This window comes from Passer montanus, unplaced genomic scaffold (assembly GCF_014805655.1).
Source record: "Passer montanus isolate IOZ18808 unplaced genomic scaffold, ASM1480565v1 scaffold18, whole genome shotgun sequence".
Lineage (NCBI taxonomy): Eukaryota > Metazoa > Chordata > Aves > Passeriformes > Passeridae > Passer > Passer montanus.
Genome location: NW_024365381.1, coordinates 15,595,277 through 15,615,671, shown reverse-complemented (window position 1 = coordinate 15,615,671; position 20,395 = coordinate 15,595,277). Strand labels below are relative to the sequence as shown.

Sequence of the window (20,395 nt, the reverse complement as noted above, 5' to 3'; positions counted from 1 at the left end):
ACGAGCATATTTAAGTTACCTTAGTGCTCTACTGCTACTTACTTAATGGTGACTTCTACTAAAAGTAGCCTATGATATTTTAAGACAGATATAGTATTATTAAACATCTTCTACACAGCAACACGTCAGCAGTGCTGTGACAGGTACTGCTCCAAAGCCATGATTTTAGCTAAAACACATTATAGAACACTTGACAGCACGCTACCATATTTTCCATTAGTTTTTTTCAGATAACAGTACATAAAGCATGGTAAATCAACCAGTATAGAAATGTTTAAATTAAAAAGAAATATTTCAGAATATACTATCAGTGTATAACAGCTTTATATTTATATGGCATTCACAAGCAGTAACTACTCCAACATATTCAGTCAGGACGAGAACTAAAGAAAATAAAGTAAAAGCTAACTTTTCTGGGTTTGACTTGTATTCATAAAGTAATACAAATCATAAAATAACAAACATAATAGTATTAATTATGATCATACTAAATTAGAAGAGCTGGATCCTTATTGTAGGTCCTGTTTTAAGATTCTGTTTAAGATCCTGCTTTAGGTTTTTACATTGTTCTAAGTACCACTTCATGTGGGACTTAAAAATGGATCTCCAGCTAGTTTGTATTCACAATGAAAAGAACAGTATTTGTCAAAGTAAATTGGCAGGACTGACCCAGCTTCTCCAGAGGACTTCTACATTGCTAAAAGTGTGGGTCAACAAAATCACCCAGCCAACCAACAGGCTGGGTAAGCAAGGTACCTTAGGGAAAAATGGGAGTGGAAAAAAGAACATGAACTTCTGCCATAAGCATACCTTCAGCATATTACTGCCACAAGGAATCTGTCTGTAGGTATACAAACACCTCCTTAGGTGACAATATTTTAAAAAAAGTAGCAACCAGAGCTATGTATTTGCCCTGTTCTGTCTCTCTGTGCTCTGCATAGACAATGAATGAAAACATCATGATTTTAAACAGCAGTAACCAAGGATTCCTTCCTCTCCCACTTCTAAACACATTCTGATAACATATCCCCTAGGGCCAACAGGGCTGAAAGAATTTTACTTGTTACAGTTAAATAATGACAATAGAACTGTTCCAGCTGCTAATTTAAAGAAAGAATTAAAGCATTTGATAAAGGTTGGCAGGCTGTTCAATACTGCACTCTTGTAAAGTTCTCTAATTGGAGTAAGTCCAAAGCAGATGGGAAGAGTGACTTGCGCTCTAAAACTTGATGAGTGTGGCACAAGTAGCCAACGTTCTTTATAAAAACTCCAAACCTCTATGTGCTCCACATCTGAGACAGGGAACTTGACCTTTTGAACAACCACCACAAGGAAGGAAGAAACTATCAAGAGTGGTAGTTAAAAAGAAAGCTGATGTTCTCCACAGGCAAATCTCTTAAACCAGTTCTGAGACTGTGAATGGCATCAGGGTATCAGACCTCTCTATAAAGCATGGGAAAGAACACCCAAGTGGATGACAGCTCGTACAACTGCTGTTCTCTAAATGATAGCAATAAAATGTAATAGCTTGGCTTCAAACTGTCAGTCAAGGGAGTTACTGACTCTCCTGGGAACAAGTACCACTTTGGCATTACCAGTGTTTCCAGTGATATGCAATGATACGCTTTTGAGGAAGGCACTATGCATGTTTTCTGAGAAATAGAGTTTCTTCTCTTTTCTCATACTTTTGCTTAGAACTAAGTCAGTTTTCAAGAACATGAGTGAAGCAGACAGAAGGGCTTGAAGGGAAAACAAGTGAAGGTGTTCTGAAGGATTCATGTGTGTCAAGAACTGCCACTCATGTGTCTGGATTCCACTAGAGAAAAAAAAGCAATATGTTCGAAACCCATGTCATTGACCAAGTTTGTTGACTGGAATAACTCATTTTCTGCATTACTTGAGTGCTTTAAGATCGAAGATCTTGAGTTTATGCTAAGTATTTATATACAGGATCATGTGATGTTTCAAGCCATACAAAACTTTTTTTACTCTTGGAACACACAAGATTACTCTATTAACTTCTAAATTCTACAGAGTAATGGTAGACAAACTATGGGCAGGTTATTGATGTTAATTTAGGTAATATTCTCTGGCCTGAACTATAAAAATACCCAAAAGAAGATGACTGGTTTTCAGTCCAAATGAGGAGAGATCTTAGTAGAATCAATTAATTAAAACAACATTGCCTGCCATTTAGTTAACTAACAACTGCATCTATTCAGTCTCCTGACATGAAAAGCTTGTTTCTTTGTATTTCTCCTGGTAGAAAAGTAAGAGAAATTTCTCGGCCACTCTAGTCTTTGTGGGACTAACAAAGATGATCACCAAGATCATCACAAATCAGATGGCCAAGGATTGTGCGGAGAAGCAAACTGTAGCTTCAAAACTGCCTATATCCCAAGGGAGAAAGAAACAACTCTTGATAATTTTCTCCTGACTTAGCTCTATTTAACATAAGATTGCCTATTTCTGTTGTGTTAAGATGGCATACATAAAAATCTATGAATTATTAATTGTACCTTTATTGCCTTACAAACTGCTCCTACACTAAAGATAGGGAAAGAAACCATATATTTTTACTGTGTCACCCACATAATTAGTAGAAATTTGGCTGAAGGAAATGTCTAGTGGGCTTAAAGGCTTGATTGATTTCCTATATGTTGCAACTTTTGACTGACATTCTGGTACTCTGTGTCAAAAGATCCCTATAAAATGTCACATTCATCTTATTTCTCCCTCAATAAATCAATACTGAAGCTTTTGATTATATTTTTAATTTTTGTGATCAAAGTTATTCACCTTCTCTCAGTCTCCAGGGAAAAATATGGCTTTATAAAACAGCTAACAAATTAACCAATAACACAGTAACACTAGCCCTGGTCTATTTTACTGCACGTATAATAATGTGCTAAGTTTTCCTACAACCACTGTTGAGCAGCTTATGACTGTCACAGAGTGACACAACAGCCTTTTTACAGGTGCAGGAAATGTATACTTACTCTTTGAGAGACTCTTCTAAACGCTGGACTCGCAGAAATGCCTCATCTCTCTCTTCATTGGCTAACCTAAGCCTTGCCATGACAGCCTCATCACGTTCCCGTTGAGCAGAATAAACTTCTTCCACCAGAGCTGCAAAAGTGTGTTCAACAAACAAGTTTGACAGGGAAAAGCACTATTAGATGCACTTATGTTGGCCTTTTCCACCTCCTCCTAAAATCAACACTTCTCCTATGACCTTGGACTATTCCACATAAGGTCTATATTACTTCTTAGACACAACACTAATTTGCTGTTAATTGCTATAGTCAATACTTTAAGGTATTAAATAAAGCTATGTGTTTTCAAATTCACCCCTATAAAATCTAACAGGGAAAGAAAGTAATTTGCTGGGCATTCTGAATGCTTGCTTAATGGAAAAGTAATTCTTAAAGCTCAGAATCATATAAGACACTAGCAAGTTTCTTCTAGGACACAGAGTTAAAAGTAATCATACATTAAAACTACTACCATCAGACTGCTTCCTATCAAGGTGGCACAGTGATATTAAAAATTCTAATATTTTTATAGTCTGTCTCTGGTATCACAAGAGTGGCACAGCTGGCATCTCTCCTCTGCCAAGCCTTTACTTTATTGTGTAATATACTGTTATATTATCTGTTACAGCATACATGGACCTTGGAGCATTAGGTACCAATAAACTAAGATTTACTGTCTATCCTTAGGAGCAAACTAACACCTTCAAGTCATTCCTCATCCTGAGCTTACATTTTCCCCCTGCCTCTCCCCTGTCAATATGTCTAACACCATCTCTGGCACACTGCCAGAATCCTTACCTCGACCCTGCCTCCACTAAAATCTTTATTCATACTTTCATCATTTCCCTCTGCAATACTGCAAATCTCCTCACAGTCATCATAAAACCATGCATTCAAAATGTCTAGGGACTTTCAGGATGCTGTAAGACTGCTGTCACTCCAAGACAGAGGACTATATTCTCTCTCATTGGAATCTCAAAAAAACTCAATTGAGATCTATAGGTTCCTGAATTCTCCATCCTCCTTGTCCCTTCTAGTCTGTCAAACTGGGGTATAGCTATAGTATCCTAACATCACACTATAGTGTTTTTCAAATTTTGATGTTTATTTCTCGAAAACTTTCTTTATTAAGGCATTGCTGCTGGGCTTCCTTACTCCCTACAGAACTACCTGCTCCCCTCTCAACCACTGCTTAAGTCATTATGATCTCAAAGAAAGGCTTCCTCCCTCTTTACCTCCTCCCTCTTACTAAAAGCCTAGAGCTTTTGTCCCTCCATTCTTACCTAAATTGAGATCAACTTCTTTTTTTTTTGTTATTTTACTCTTTGTTATTTTACTCTTACTTCACCTCTATACACTATTGCACAAAAAATTTATAGTGGAATACATAATGAAACATTATGAAAGTTTACAGAATGAGATAATAGAAACACAGAAGCACATTTTTGTAGCACCTACATTACTGGCACAAAATGCATTTTATCAGTACCAAGAAAAAGGAATCTTCTTGTCCTCAAGCTGGGGAGAAGATGGTCAGAGGAGTAAGAAAGCATTTTTTGCAGGCCTAGCAAAATGTTGCAGGCTAACAGCCCATTACACAAAATCAGACAGGGAAAGGCTAAATGTTACTTGTGAAAGTGCAGTCCCTCCCCTCACAAAAAGTCTGCAGAGGAGCCACAAGCCTAGTTATCAGGTCAGAGCTATAACAGTTGTGTCCCAACAACAACAGCAAAAGAAATCCAGCATCAGAAGCACAGATTTTGAAATGTATGCAAAAACTAACAACAACTGATTAAATTCTCTTTAATCCAGAAGAATAGTGTATTTTTTTCCTTGAAGATCTATTTCCCCTGTTTGCAACAAGAAAACTTTGCTTGAGGTGGAATGGAAAAGCTAAGGACTAAGGCAGCTGTAGCACTGCATTTGCACTGGCAGGTATCCAGCAATAAGTTTGTAGCACCTGCAGAGAACGCAGCTGATATCTGCAAAGGTAGGTGGCTCAGCAAGACAAGAAAAAACCATAGCAGGTAACCTAGGCTGTGCATTTCAGCTCACCAGACTCCCACTTCGACTGCTGAGATCTGTGATGGCAGGGAAACTAGTGCCAGAGCAATGACTGCCTGGGTAAACTACAGTGCAACTGCTATGTCCTGACTGGATCTGGAATACACAGCAGTTTTATTCTGTATGGTAATTATTACCTATCAGTACCTAAATATATTTGTTTGCTATGGCTTCTCCAGTAAATTATGTCAGTTTATCTAGCATCATAACAGAGACATTTCACAGAGAACCCTCTCCATAAAGCTGCAAGTGGAAACACTATAATATTTTCACCTTGAAAACAACCGCTGCAAAGAACTGAAAGTTGTCTAAAATAACCGAAGATTTGGCACTTATTACTATTCTGAGGTTAATTATTTTCCAGTTTAGCTAACTTCTTTCTGGCCTGTTCAAGTGCACCCCTTCTGTCAGACCTTGGAACATCCTCAACTCAGCATGAAACCCCCAATTTGTTGACTTCTGCAATGGATCTTGAACCTACATGTACACATAGAGCGACTGTCTTTTAGCATATCTCAGCCACTCTCTGCATAAATATGGCCAGTGGTAATAATGACTATACAGGCTTTTAAAAACCAGATTTTTTGCTTCTTTTTCATTAAATCAAAGTATTGTACATGCAACAGTATGAAAACATTCAGAAAAAGGTATTTTTCAATTTATTTAAGCATCCTGATTATCTGAAATCTTGCCACCCCTGACAGCAGCTCAGATGCTAATTGCCTTTGAACAGTGAACCCTTCCCCCACCCAAATGTCTATTACAAAACACTGTCTTTTAACCATCAGCTATGAAAAGTAACTTTAATTGAACAACTCATTATTGTTGTTTTCTCATTCTTCCACTAAAGTAAAGCACTGGTGTAAATATTCCACTGACCAGATCCAAAAACTGCATTAAAAATATAGTCATTCTATATCAATTACAAGCGTCTGGCTTTTGGTTCTGTTTCTTAATAGTAATATTGCAAGTCAATTGTTTAATACTAAAACAGATTAGGGAAAATGTAGAAAATCATGTAAGATGTTTCCACAGTAATCTAAGTTTAAAAAAAAAGATACTTATATACGTGGCATTTTAATACAACATAGCAATACTGACACTTTTGAAAGAAATAACTTATTTAAAAAAAGACCGCATATAACCCATTTTAATCGTCTACAGAAGACCAAGTCACATGATCTCTTCACCAGCCAAACCTGAATTTAGGTTTGATGTTTTTGTTACCCAATGGCTATACATTTCTGACTCCTATTTAACATGTTATGTATTCCTTTTTTCCTTCTCTAGGGAATCTTACGAGAGTCACATGATTGCAGGTAAAACATTCCCCATTCACACTGAGCTATGGATGGGTCACAAGTAGAAGTTCTGGACCATAAGGACCACAGCATGCTTGAAATAAGTGACACCTATACACATTTAGGTCTCAATGCAGCAGTAAAGCAAAACAGTTTGTGCCATACCTAGGAAAATGAGTGATGTATAAGCTGTCCAGTTAGAATCTATGAAAGAGTGACATGAAATTCCTTCATATTAGAAAGAGTAAAAATTATCCAGATTATCATCCCTATGCTTCTTTAAAATGTGAGGTGAAAACTCATTGAGAGTAACACCAAGTCATGCTTCTAAATTCCATTCAAGATATGACATATCCAGCAACATACTAACTCTATACTGCCACACTGGCTTGGTGTCTGATCCAAAGAAAGAACAGATCCAGCTACTTTTTAGCTGCTCTGGTTGCCATTACAAGGTTTTCCTTGGAGAACTTCTAGTGGCATACCAACCACCCCTATCCTCTCCATCTTGAGGCCTGACCAAGAAGAATCACAAATTTGTACAGAAATTATATTTCAAGTAAGAAAATGACACACAGAAATGAAGTATGAGTAGTCTAGTATTAAATGAAATGAATTGTGTCATTTGCTAATTCATACATATCTGATGGCATTCAAGAGTTAAAATATTTAAATCTCAGAGAACTGAATTTAAAAAAAGGATTATTTTCCCATGCTTGCAAATATTGTAGTATATAGAAGTACAGCACTACTATTTAGTTGTATAAGCTTTATTTTTTGGGAATAATTTAATAACATCTTTCTCCTTGTAACTAAAATCCTTGCATACTCTAAAAGAGCTCTTTATTTTAAAAGAATCATTATGCTAAACTCATCAATTCTAAAACATTTTTAGTTTTTAGTAAAGAAAACAATTGTAAACAGAGAGCTTTTGTAAGGTAGATAGCTATTACAAAGTTCACTTAGAAAATCAATATAGCATTTTAGCTGGAATTTGCTCATTAAACACCCACAGCTCTAATGCAAATTATGATGGAATGAATAAAGCAAATACATATGCTTCTTTCTTTTTATTAAATGTAAAATCTACTGTTAATTGCATCTGGTATGTCATATAAACTTTTCTCCTTAACTATTAAATGGAAGCTTTTACAAAAGTCATTAGAGATTCTCTTTCTTTGACTTGTATAAATTTCAATATTTGTTCAGTAAAGGTTCACAGCAGTTAAATTACATTAACAAATATTATTAGCTACTATGTAAGCCAACTAAGTAAAATACTTATATTGCAGGTAAAACAAATCAATGGGTGTTTACAATAATATTTGGATATGTCCATTTTTAAACAAGCTTATCAAATATCATGTAATTCTTAGTCAAATGAGAGAGACTCAAAGTAGATTTTTTTATCCCAAATACTCAAATTTGTTTAGTAAGCTAATTGTTTTCTAATATGGGCAAAAGTAAATATGAAGAAGATGAACCATACCAAGTATGAGTTTACTGAGTCAAAGCAGTGTACATATTTTCTTAGTTGAACCTGATTCTTTTGGCAAACTTATCTCCCATACTTTTTAAACCACCTTTAAAACAGCAGTACTGAGAAGGTGTGCTGGAAATCATTCTAGTTTAAACAGTGCTTCATGATTTTCCAAACATGGAATTTTGGGGGAGGCAAGGAAAGCACAACTCCCAGGATAAAAGTCTGTTTGCTTATTTCCTACAGGTCATCTGTGTAAATAAAATAAACTGAGTAAGAGAGGCAAAAGAGGAAAATGTTGGGACTAAAAACATTTATGGCAGCAGAAATCACTTTTCTTAAAATTACTCATTAAAAAAGTAAAATTAGAATACAGGCCAAGTCTTCTAAAGAAAATATGAGATCACTATACACAGTGCTACTGTACTTCAGAAGATACAGTAAACACTACAATAACTGGTTTTCAATATAAGTAAGTTTTACAGATATATTAAATTTTATTTAACCACATGGATATATGCTTGTTCTCCTTACAGAAATGCAAACATGTATGTATTTGTCATCCACTCAAATTAGAAATCAAAATCCTCTGAGATTTCCTTCCACTAAAGTTAATGACTGCGTTCACAACTCCTAAATAAGTCAATCTTATCGTAGCCAAATTAAGAAAAAAACCCTGCATTGCCATGAAAGCCTTTAAAATGTGTCATTAATTGGTCTGTGCTTATACATGTTACAAAATGCAGATAATCCCCAGAAATGTTCGAATTCTAAAGCACTTACAGAGTTCTTATTCAGGTTAATGGCAAACTATCAGGAGCTCCAGGGCTCACTGTCAACTTAAAAATAGTGCTGACATGTTCTATTACGAAACAGACAACTTAAGTTCCTATCTGTTTTTTGAAAGCTACCATTCATTTACTTTCAGTTATGATGTACAACTGAAAAAAGTAAAATAGTGTTAAGAAGATCATAGGAAAAATACTTAAGAGTTTTCATCAGTCTGTACCAGGAGTTATAGAGTAAAAGTAATTTACACCTAAATGTGACTTTATAGATAAAGCAATCTGAACAAACACTGATAGAACACACTGACTTCTTTATTGCTTTGTGTTTGTTATATGTATTTAGTGCATAGCATTCATCACATTTCCAATGCTATAAAAAGAGTGTTCTTAATAAAAGGCTAAAGTTGCTTAGTGGCAGCTCTGCATAGGGTTTTCTTTATGTACTCAGATCACAATTCAATTAAAAAAAATAAAGTGGAAAAGAATAGGAGAGAGTATTATACACAGACCCCAAGGCAGTTCTTGTGAAAGCCAATCCCTGTACAATACTTAAGCCTCTGCCTCTAACACACTAAACACAGCTGACTTCAAAATTCAAACCATAATGCCGTTAAACTTTTTTCAGTGGGTAATTGCTGATGCCTGAATATTTACTTTTAGGGGGAAAATATAAACACTGCATTAAAGTTTGCAAGTTATAATTTGTCATGGTAAAGGAAAGTTTTGTAATGCCCCAAGAAGTACATCATTTGCAGACCTTTTTATTCCTGAATAAAACCCAATTCTTTATGCTCATCTAGCACTTGTGCGGAAGAAAGGAAAGACTAGCCATAAAAAATGCAGAAGAAACTGGCTTGTTTTTTACATACAAGCTCCACCAATAAATAGCTTAGTAATTGACATTTTAATCTATGTCAACTCATCATATATTGTACTTCAAAGAGCTGTATGCAGCTTTTGGACAGTCAAAAATTCTGACAATCCGAAAGTAAAATCACATTATTTCAAATTAAGCTGTTAAAAATTAAGCCAAGAATTTACCAGTCACGATGCCCCCACCCCAGGGTTTTTTTCTTTTCTTTAAGTGGATTTTCTACCTTCCCATGCAGAGGATTCAAATACTGCAGCTATTTTCAAAATTCTATTATCTATCAGGAAATATTTTGAAAATATATTCAGGAAATAGCATTCATAATGAAGCATTTACTAGGACAAGCCCCCTAAGAGTTATATGGACAAAATGTATAAATAAATTATGCACAGAAAACTGGTTTAGGAAAGTATATGCATTACCTTCTTACTGTAAAATATCATTCATATTTAGGTTTATAAACATGAGAGTTGGGAACTACTGAGTTCTTTTGGCTAAGGCCCAATATTGGCCTTATTTCAGTTTAATTGGAAGAGGATCTTGAATTCATCTTCTCCATGAGATATCAGGAACCTGGATTTCTGTTTGTACCAAAGGTTAATAAGAAATGTGTCTGCAAAAGTCAAACAGCATTAAATACCAAAAACTGATTATTATTCTGCAGGAGTTGTTCTGTCATTCATAATCTCTCCATGCTCCAACCTTCCACAGCTAATCTTTAATGGATGACATGCAGGAAAGAAAAATAACATCTAAAAAGGGACTCTAAAGTGAGCTTTGAAGAAATGGAAAATACTTTTCTTCTGTGCTGAAAGTTATTGCCACCCAAAGTTTATTACTGGCAAGATTACTTATTTCCTCTCACTTTATGGATATTAAATCAAATTAACTCTAAGCTAACAGCCACTTGGATATTTGTTTTTACTTTTGCTATTAAATCTATTGCATATGCATATTCAGTAATTATTTTTCAAGTTAATTTAGAAAACTTCAAATAATGTTCATTAATATTTCCACACCATATTAAAGAATTCCAAAATACCACAAATGTATATTCACAACATTTTTACAAAAACAGACCTGAAATAGGGACTTCATTGTAGGTATATTGCTCTAGTTTCCAAGAGACTGAAAGTTGTATGATGTATACCACCATGTTAGAAGTGCTGCTTTCCTCTTTTTCCACACCGTATTTCCTATCATTACCTTGGTCTTTCAGAGAGCATCTACAGAATGCTAATACAGTTTTCAGGCATTAAAAATAGTGTAAAACCCCTAACAGGGCTGGACCCAGCCCTGCTGAGCTGATGTTGATTTAAGAAAGTATTAAATTTTGGTAATATTATTACTTAAGATACTGGCATTAAAAAAACCCAACTCACAGTTGCTACAGAAAGATTTAAGGATAAATATTTTATTGTATTTTTGTTCAGAATTATTCTTAGTCCCAATATATACTCTGATAGCAACAAAAATATTTCAAGACCTCTGGGTCTGATACCAGCTATGGTATATCTTGCTGCAGTAATGGTACTGTGAGAATAGGTCTTTGATATTTTTTCCAGTCTAGAGAAGTTACCCCTGTGCTCTATAACTCTCCCTTACACTCAACCAGCTCCTTCCTCTGAAAGTTCATATATATATCCCCTGCTTAATTCTTCCATTAGGAAAAAATGAAGTCACTCACTACATCCATCCAAAGTGAGACCTGTTCTCTCAGCTAGCTGTTTTGAAGACTTACTCCTTTGCAATGCCTCCATCTTGATTTTCCAGCCTGTCCTCGGCAGATGTGTGCTCCTTCCCCTTTCCACTCCCACAGGTGACACCCATTCCCTTTTCTGTTCAACATATGAAAGGTCTGCACACCCAAATTTCAGATCTGGCTATTCTTCATACTCACTTCCTATGTAGTCCCTTTTTTTGCTTACACTCTTCTGGTTATGATGTGCACTTCCCTGACTATTCCTGATGTTTCCTCCACCTCTGTTCCTCTTCATGACAGGGAGTGAAACTAACAGTACCTTCTGACATTGAGTCAGAATGACACAAAATCCAACAGAATAATAATGAATAAACTGCAGGAACCTGTGGTAACTATGTCCACCAAAAACAATAGTCTCTAATGCCTAGAAGTCTGAAATCAAAACTTTAAATTCTCTGATTTTCTTTAGCCATAACTAGCTGACATACAGATAGGGATCCAAGGAAGTTTTAAAATATGTTTTCAATGCTAAGTAGCAAAATTTTAAAATAAAAACATGCTGAAAAGAAGTTATTTACTTCGCAAAGTGTAATACTTTTCTTCCATCATGTATATCTTTTGCTTTAATTCTACTTTTTTTTTCTTTTCTCATGAACTATTTCACAAATTTACCCTTTTTTTCTTCACTTTTTACTTTGAACAATTTAAAAATCACCAGATGTCAATCTTTGGATTATTTGTTTCTGTAGACTGTTGTAGCTTCATTTCAAAATGCCCTTTTCAATTCTTTCCATAAGGCTTGTTTAGGTAAAACCTATCAATTACAGGGTTACCTTTTAAAACAGAATTCTAATATTCCTCAAAGTAGATAACACTTTTATGGGGTACCTTTCTTATGTTCTTTACAATATAATTTTGTGGAGTCACTTACTTATCATAAAGTCAGTACTAAGTAATAATAAAAATGCAAACACCCATATTTACAAGCTTCACTATACCATGTGTTACACACTGCAGTAATTAAACATTAACCAGTAACCTGAAATCGCAGCAGCATGTGTTCTCCCCTCCTCAAAGAACTTAATGCAGGGGGATAAGTTTTTCCTTGAACACACCGTCTGTTCTTTATTAGGTTCTGCTTGTCCATTAGAACTCTCCCCCAGGTTTTTATGAGAGAGACGCACAGAGGCTTCCACAAATCCAGTTTGGTTCACATAATTCTAGATTTTAAACCATTTATCCAAATTTGGTAACATTCTTAGAACTGCAAGACAGGAAGCAAAAAAACTGTGAAGTATTAACGATGCTTCCTTTTGGCAAACAGTCTAAGTAGTAAGGAGCCTCTTGCCCTCTCTCTTCAGCATTTAAAGGATTTTATACTTCCTGTACTCATAAAAGGAGAAAAAAAAAGTTATTTTTTAAAGGTCATTGTTATTACACTATGTAGCTGTCTTTAAAATTTGGTTTAGTCTTCCTTTAAAAACAGAATAAGCATGTTAAATTATTATATCCATATTCATGCCACTCTGTTTTGAAGAGAAAAATATGTTTAGGACATCAATAGAAAGTTTAAGCAGTAGTGTAGAAAAACAACAATTTCCTAACAAGTATTTCAACCATATCCATAAAAACAAATCTATTCGTGTTTTTGACACACCTTTCTTTCCGGGTTTTAATGAGCAATGAACACCTCTACCAAAGAGAATAATGTACAGAGGTAAAAACCCTGGGCAAATATCCAGGAACAAACAGAAAACTTCATATTCAAGCCAAACAATCTGCGTTAGCTTTCGGCTACTGGATATAACAATGACACAGAGTGCAGATTTTTCTTTTGTCTGAAAATAAAGCAAGCAGTTATGTGAAATTAAATAAGACTAAAAATTATGCCTGTATTTAAATTTTTTTCCTAAGATGTTGATTAGATTTGACTTTCCCTTCCCCCACCACAGAAAATCTAGGAACTCTCTTTTCCATCTATAATATTCACACTACACCATATTCTCAGTAGTTTGTTATTAAGTGGAATGTCAGCCATCTGTTTTTCAGCTAGAGAGTTTATTATCTGCTCCATTTTCCTGAAGACAGTTACTCCTCCCTTTAGTACAAATATTTTGGTGACAGCTATTAGTACTATTAATACTCTATGAAGTGTGTGTGATCTATAAGGAAACAACTTTACCAAGCTAACGCTTTCTTTCTGAACAAATGATACAATGAATTTATAAAAGCACTCCCATTCATGTTTTTTAAACATCTTCATGAAAACCTGAGAGTATTTTTCATCTACTGGGTATACTTTATACAGAGTCTCTTTTCAATAATAAGAATGCCCAGCTTCATTACATTAGCAGTTTCCACAAGCACAGAATACAAACTGTCTCCATGCTTGCATATCTATCCAAAGAACAATTAACAACAAATATAAGCACATGTTCACTTTCAGGTATACACTTAAAAACCTTTCCTTCTGAGAATTCATATAAACTTCATTCACTGGATATATGCCATCATCTGAAAAAATTCATTTTAAGTACCAAAAGAGCAGATTTTTCAAGAACAGCGCAGGTCCCTGGTTGAGGTGAATGTGAGACTATCTCCAAACACGGAGAGGGGGTAGTATTGCTCTGAACCAGCTAAAACAATAAGTGGTATTTGAACTGCTGGTTGAAAGGTAGAGGCACTGGTAATCATTATTTCCCCTTGTTTGTTCAGGACCTTCCAACAAAACAAACAACCTTTTTGTGATTGGATTGACATGGTGTTAACAATGCATTTAATGCCCAAATCAGTGTGAATACAGGTAAAGCTCCTACTAATACCAGTACCAGGATGTTAAAGCCATCTATTTTCTAAGCAACTCTAAACAGCCACACATTAAAAAAAAAGTCAAATCTTCCCTCCTTTAGCAAATAAAGCTAACATTCACTAGGCCACGTCATATAGCAACCACGGGTACTGTATGAGCCATAGAGCCATCTGTTAAATGCTTGCCTACTGTACCTGCAATCCTTTCTGCAATCTTAGCTTCTGTAGCTCTATCTTGCAATTCTAAGTCCAGTTTCATTGTCTTCAGCTCCTTGTCCTTTTCAGCCAGCTTATCTTGAAGCTGAATTGAGCAAATGGACAGTAAGATTCTTATCTGGCTGAAACTGTCAACAAGTAATTCAACTACAATAAAATTGCAAACAACAATTTCTCACCCCCAAAATACAAACACTAAGCATTAAACCAGAAGTTCAATTTCTTATTTTTATTTGTTTAAAGAAGAAATGTTAAGAAGAATTTTTTTAACATCTGGGCTATCTTGCTGTGGGAGACAAGTAGCAATGCACTTGCCATTGTTTTTATTTGGGATTCTCTTTCTCAGGTATCACCAGCTGTAGTCCTTCTTGCTAAGGAAGTTCAGAATTGCATGGAATATAATGTAGGTGGTTGCATTAATATCCTGTTTCCTACCAAGATACAGACATCACAGTCTGAAATGACTGGTGTAAATGCTTATTTTTTCATGTTCTTCATCAGATGGAAGATTGGTATTCTTTCACATATCAAGGCCTTTCTTTTAAAGGGTATTCACTAAATCTGTTCTTGGACAGATTGAATATTCAATGACACTTCATGGAAAGACTAGAGACTCTTAGATTGTTTAGGCACATGCAACCACAGCTAACACTAGAAGCAATGCAGTGTTCAAGGAAGATGGAATTTTCTCCTCTTCAATAAAGCTGAGTTATCAGGGCACATTAATTAGATTCTACCCATGAAATCCTGGTCTAGTCTTTGGTCTTCATTGGTGTTCACCTAGGGTGCAAGAATCTATGTCATTGATCAAAAAAGTCAGAGAGTAGGTTGGAGGGGTCTTTTTTAATTCCAGAGAAATAGTTGTTAAGCAAACACTAAATTCCAAAATTACAGGAAGCTAGTGATTGGTGCACTAAAATAAATAACAAAACTAAATCATGCACAGTTTAAAATGTATGTTTTGCAAGGCAATTATAAAAAAGCAAATATTGGTATCTTGAATATCTCAATTGTACCTTTTTATTTTTGGCCCTCAGAGTGTCCAATTCTTTTAAAAGGAATGCAGTTTCTGTTCTTCCACCTAAATCTTCAGCATTATTCCATGAGGATATAAATTCAGGGAGCATCCTGTTATCCTTTCTTTCTACACTGCTGCATTTTTGAAGGAAAAAAAACAAAAAGAAAAATAATTTAAAACTTGTTGTTATTCCACCCCTCTGAAACAAAATACACAGAAACAAATTATCAAAACTTGTTAACAAATTTGTTAACCACTGCAAAAGTACTAAATAGTCAGAAAAAAATGGATGTCCTTCAACCACTTCTTAAAGCTGTAATTCTGAAAAGAATCTGCAAATCTGGAATAGTAAATAAATATCCTACACTACTAAGGCAAAAACCAGATTAATATAAATGGGCTATGAAGCCTATAAACAGCAAATGCTTAAGGAAAGCAAATACTAAAAGCCATTGCTTAATACAGAGAAAAAAGTAATAAAACATTTGGGGATCAAAGGGATGCTCAGGTCTAAGCAAACCAAATTTTTTTGTGGGATGATTCCACAGAAAGTGATATGAGAATATCTGTTAAAAAAAATCTAGGAATTTATCTTGAAGAAATCTGTAAAATGATGGTATGATTCTAAATATTATAAGTGACAACAGGAATTCCACACTGTATGCCACTTGGAGTTTTAAAATAACTTATTAGCCATAGACAACTTAAAATAAGACAAGATTCAATGGCCAGAAAAATTCACTCAAAGTTAGTCGCTCATAAAACTTCTTGCGTTTCCATTGATACTCACAGATCACTCAGATCTCATTTGTAATATGGCAGCAAAATCAGTAAACGAATTATTAGAAAGGGAACTAGCAAATATTTGTAACACTTGCTTTCTTTAAGCAGTTTCTGGTTATATACTTCATAGCTAATAACTGATAAGAAGTAGTCACAGAAAAGCTATACCTTCTGAACTCCTGCTTCCACTGTAGACATTACTTTATGTGTAATTCACCTCCTAGATAGATAAAGAAAGCTATCTATTGCTCCAGAGAGTCATTATCTCAGACAGACAGTTGTCTGTACTCAGTCACCCTTTTTTCACCTGCTTCCACTGTACTTATTTTCTCTTCCCTTCTCCTTAAAACTAAAAATGACAAATCACATTGACAGTACCAGGACCACCATCTAAAACACAAATCAACACTGACTTAACATTTACTGCGTTTTTCTATATCAAGAAATGTTAACATATATTCTAATTAAAATCTATTTGGGCAAAGATAGGTTTTGGCATATAGCTTTGGGATCCCACATATAACATACTTGGAGCTGAGATGGTTCAACATGATCACTGCTGTGGGAGGTTAATCTTAAGTGTTCCAGACAAGCCTGATTGTCAGTGGGAGTGGCGCTGTTGAAATGAAAAATGAACAATTTTTGGGTGACTCTGCTGGGCTGTACTTAAGCAGTTTGGATTATACTTGGCATTTAGTGCAGGATGCATTGCCTTACAGCAAATTTCAGCTGCTAATGCAAAAAGGCAAAAAGGAAAATGAAAAAGTGTTAAGAATTGGGTTTGGTTAGATCATAATGAAGATAGCAAAACTGGGTGTAGAATCTGCTAGACAGATGAGGAATCAGTGTATTTTTCAAAAGTATGTAATAGGGCTTTGCAGCCTTGATCCCATTTTCAAAAACAACTCTGACACTCTCAGTTGAAAATTGGTATTCAGACTGCCTAAGCCACTCAGAACTGGCAGCATGTTCCCTAACCAGTTGTCTAGTCAAAGGTATAACTAGCTGCTTATACCTTTGTACATTGTGGCAGATATAGAATGTGTATATATTTCTTAAGACTGCTATAGAGGGCCGCTGCTCAGTAAAAACACTAGTGACAAGAAATGACCAAAATTAGTGACACAATAAAATATTCAGAGTCTGTGTTAAACTTTTCAATCATATTAGCCAGTCCTCAGATTCCTGTCACAGACTGCTACAAGGTATTATAGCTTCTCATCTTCACACTTCCAGCTTCATGTGACTTCACCCTGCTTTATTCCTGCTTCCTACTCACTCATCACATTTCAGGTGCTTGTTGTGTAAAGCCACAGAGACTACTAGGTTTTCAAGATGTTTTTATTCTGTTCAGCATTCATTTTCAAAATCCCCTGTAGAGATCACAATCATTGAAGTACCCACAATGTGTGAAATAAACCATTGCAATGATCATATTTTCTATGAGTGCTAGAGAATACAGAGCTGAAATGCTACATTCCACAAGGGAAGAAAGGCAGATAAGGTGAGTCTAAGTAAAAAGTTGACTTACTGATTGCATGTGGGAAGCAAATTTCCCTATATTTACTTAAAAACCCATGTTTATATTGTCAATAATTTGAATCTAAAAAAAACTATCTAGAGGGTTATTTCTTGGGTTTACCTTGATTCTTCTGAGCCAGAATTACAGTCAGTTAGGAATCCTCCTCTTTGACTGGTTACTCGCAAATCTGAAAGTTTCGGTGCTTCGGTTTCTGCCTGGATCAAAAATTCTGTGTGTTTTTGGGAATTCTTATAAAATTGAAGTTCAGCACAAAAGTCTTCTTTTTTCTGATCCAAGATGTATGTTTCTAATTGGGAAGAGAAGCAAATACATTTTCTCATTTGGAGAATGAAGTACAAACTTGAGATTTTTCATTTGAAAATGGCTTGTTAAAAGAATACAATACAGCAGTAGAAAGGAACAAGTGATTTAATTCCAGATTCACAACTTCTTTGTCCCTTCACTAAGGAATGAGAGCTGTTACCTACAGCATGGATGGATGTAGGTAGGAATTACAACCCATTTACTGGATTTTTCTCAAGGAAACATGAAAAATTCATCATCATTTCCTAATCCCTCCTCCCCCTTAAATGACTTAAAATAATGCTGACTGTAGAAAATTATTTACCTATCTCTTCTACAAAATCATCATTTCCTAATCCCTCCTCCCCCTTAAATGACTTAAAATAATGCTGACTGTAGAAAATTATTTACCTATCCTACAAAGTTCAGCTCTACTATAGTGAGATATGATGAATTTCTGCAATAGAGAGGGAAATTTTTAGGTTATAACTAGACTCCTACTTATAGTGAGGTTTCTTTCAAATCCATTTTGGCTACAAAAGGAGTATCATCAAACTGTAATTAGTGACAACAAATTTAAAGCACCATTATTCATTCCTGGAGAGTGTGAGGTACAGGCTCATACAACTAAAGAACTTGAAGAATGCAAAGCAGAAATTGTGCCAAAGGGAAAAATTATCTGATTAAAATGTTGAGTGTGATAGCTAGTTCTCTTAGCTTGGCTACTAGATATTTTTAGGACATATTTCTGATATCAAGGCATTTAAATGAAAGAAAGATCCACATACCACGAATGCTCTTTCATAAAGTAAGAACAAGTACCTTTTAATTATAGAATTATATTAAAAAATGAGAAGGAAGCAGCCTAAAACCACTGGAAATGGAAAAAATGTGCATATATTTTTCATTCTTTCATTTAGATTAGTAGAGAACAAACATTGGAGCTTTTGCTTATTTAATAAAGTTAGTGTTTCCAAACGTTTTGGATAAAATATAGGGCATATATTATTTGATCCACCTTATAACATCCTCCTCAAAAATAATAAGAAACTGTCTATACAGTTGAAATCAATTAGAAATAGACCAAAAATACAAATCAATCACTATCAAGTTGCCCTCCTGCAGGTAAACACAGTTATAAGCACAGTTTCCAAGTAAAAAAATACCGAAAACTGTTTCTCAAGTGTATTGCAACAGATTCCTCTTTCCTTAAATGAGGAAAGACACAGCCAAGAGCTCAGGAAACAGCCCAAGGGCACTAAGAGATGACTTGGGAATTGGCTGGAGTCAATTTAACAACTTCCAATATGAAGATATGCGTTACCACCTCCAGGAAAAAACTTATGGGACCCACTGCTCATCTGTATTCTCTGCATCCACTTCAGCACAAACTTATTTGAATCCACTCTAACCATTGCTGTAAACTGTAACCACTGATCGTTACACTAGAAAAACAACAATCAACAGAGTGTCAGCATCTTTGTTTCTTCGCATGTGGGGACCATTACCATAAAATATTTTTCGGTAAGTCCAATACTGCTTTCAGTACTGTGATTGAAATATGTTCCTCATATCATTTCACAGCTAGGGCAGAAAGAACACAAGGCCACAGCCACCTGGATTCTTCAAACAACTGTACACTGGCTTGAAATCCAGCAGGTTTTTGAGCAGATTTCCTCTGAAGTACTGCTACATCTAAAAACTGGATTGATCTCTTACTCCTCCTTATAGTAAGGAGTAAGGATCTCTAAAGAAACATATATTTTAAAAAATCACCAAATATACTCTAAGAACCTGAATCAGTTTGGGAGTGACAATATATAACAGCAAAATTTTAAATCCTTTCCAGTAAGTACTATCTGAAAACTAACCTAGTCTGAGTTTCCATACTTGCAAAGCATTTCATAGGGAATCGTGTTTCCCATTTGATTTATATTATAAAGAACTTCCTCTGAAATATCCTGTTCACTTCTCTTGTTTCAGATACAGCGTCTGTATAAATGCAGTTGCAAATTATGCTGCAGGGGAGGTGCAATGCTTCACTTGCCATGACAACTTTTCCTCCTCCTCCTCTCTAGGGCATCCACTTATTCTATAAGCTATATATATATATATATGAAGCGCTTCAAGTGAAGTGTGTCGCATCCTGTGGAAGAATTCAAGCACAATGTATATCTGTTGAAATAACCAGTGACAGTACTGCCAGGAACCCTTTTTCCTTGTTTAGCACCATGGTATTCTAATTTGGCCCTATGAAAGTTGGAGAAGTAAAATCTCACTTCAGAGAGCTGAGAAGTTTAGATGATGTTTTAGGCTCCTTCTCTTCCCTTAGCATGAGAGCAAGTTTTTATTCTTTTCACAGTTCCTGTTTTGTTAATTTGCCCCTTTCATTCCAGGACTTAAGAAGAGACCACAGAAGAGTCACTGAAGTAGGTAGAGACCACTGGAGATCATCTTGCTGGCACCTGAATCATTTGTAACAGGAAGTTGTCCCCACCATCTTC

The 20,395-nt window shown here is 35.3% G+C and overlaps 1 protein-coding gene across 3 annotated transcripts in view; it reads right to left on the bottom strand.

Moving 5' to 3' along the window:
• Window positions 1-20,395, bottom strand: part of MIPOL1 (mirror-image polydactyly 1) — a 185,899-nt gene that overhangs the window by 117,455 nt on the left and 48,049 nt on the right. For all 3 annotated transcript variants that reach the window (XM_039705098.1, XM_039705099.1, XM_039705097.1), the window contains exons 4-7: window positions 17,709-17,895; window positions 15,282-15,417; window positions 14,245-14,350; window positions 3,000-3,129 (exon numbers count right to left, since the gene is read on the bottom strand). In XM_039705098.1, coding sequence (XP_039561032.1) covers window positions 3,000-3,129; window positions 14,245-14,350; window positions 15,282-15,417; window positions 17,709-17,895 — 559 coding nt within the window. The remainder of the gene's footprint in view (window positions 1-2,999; window positions 3,130-14,244; window positions 14,351-15,281; window positions 15,418-17,708; window positions 17,896-20,395) is intronic.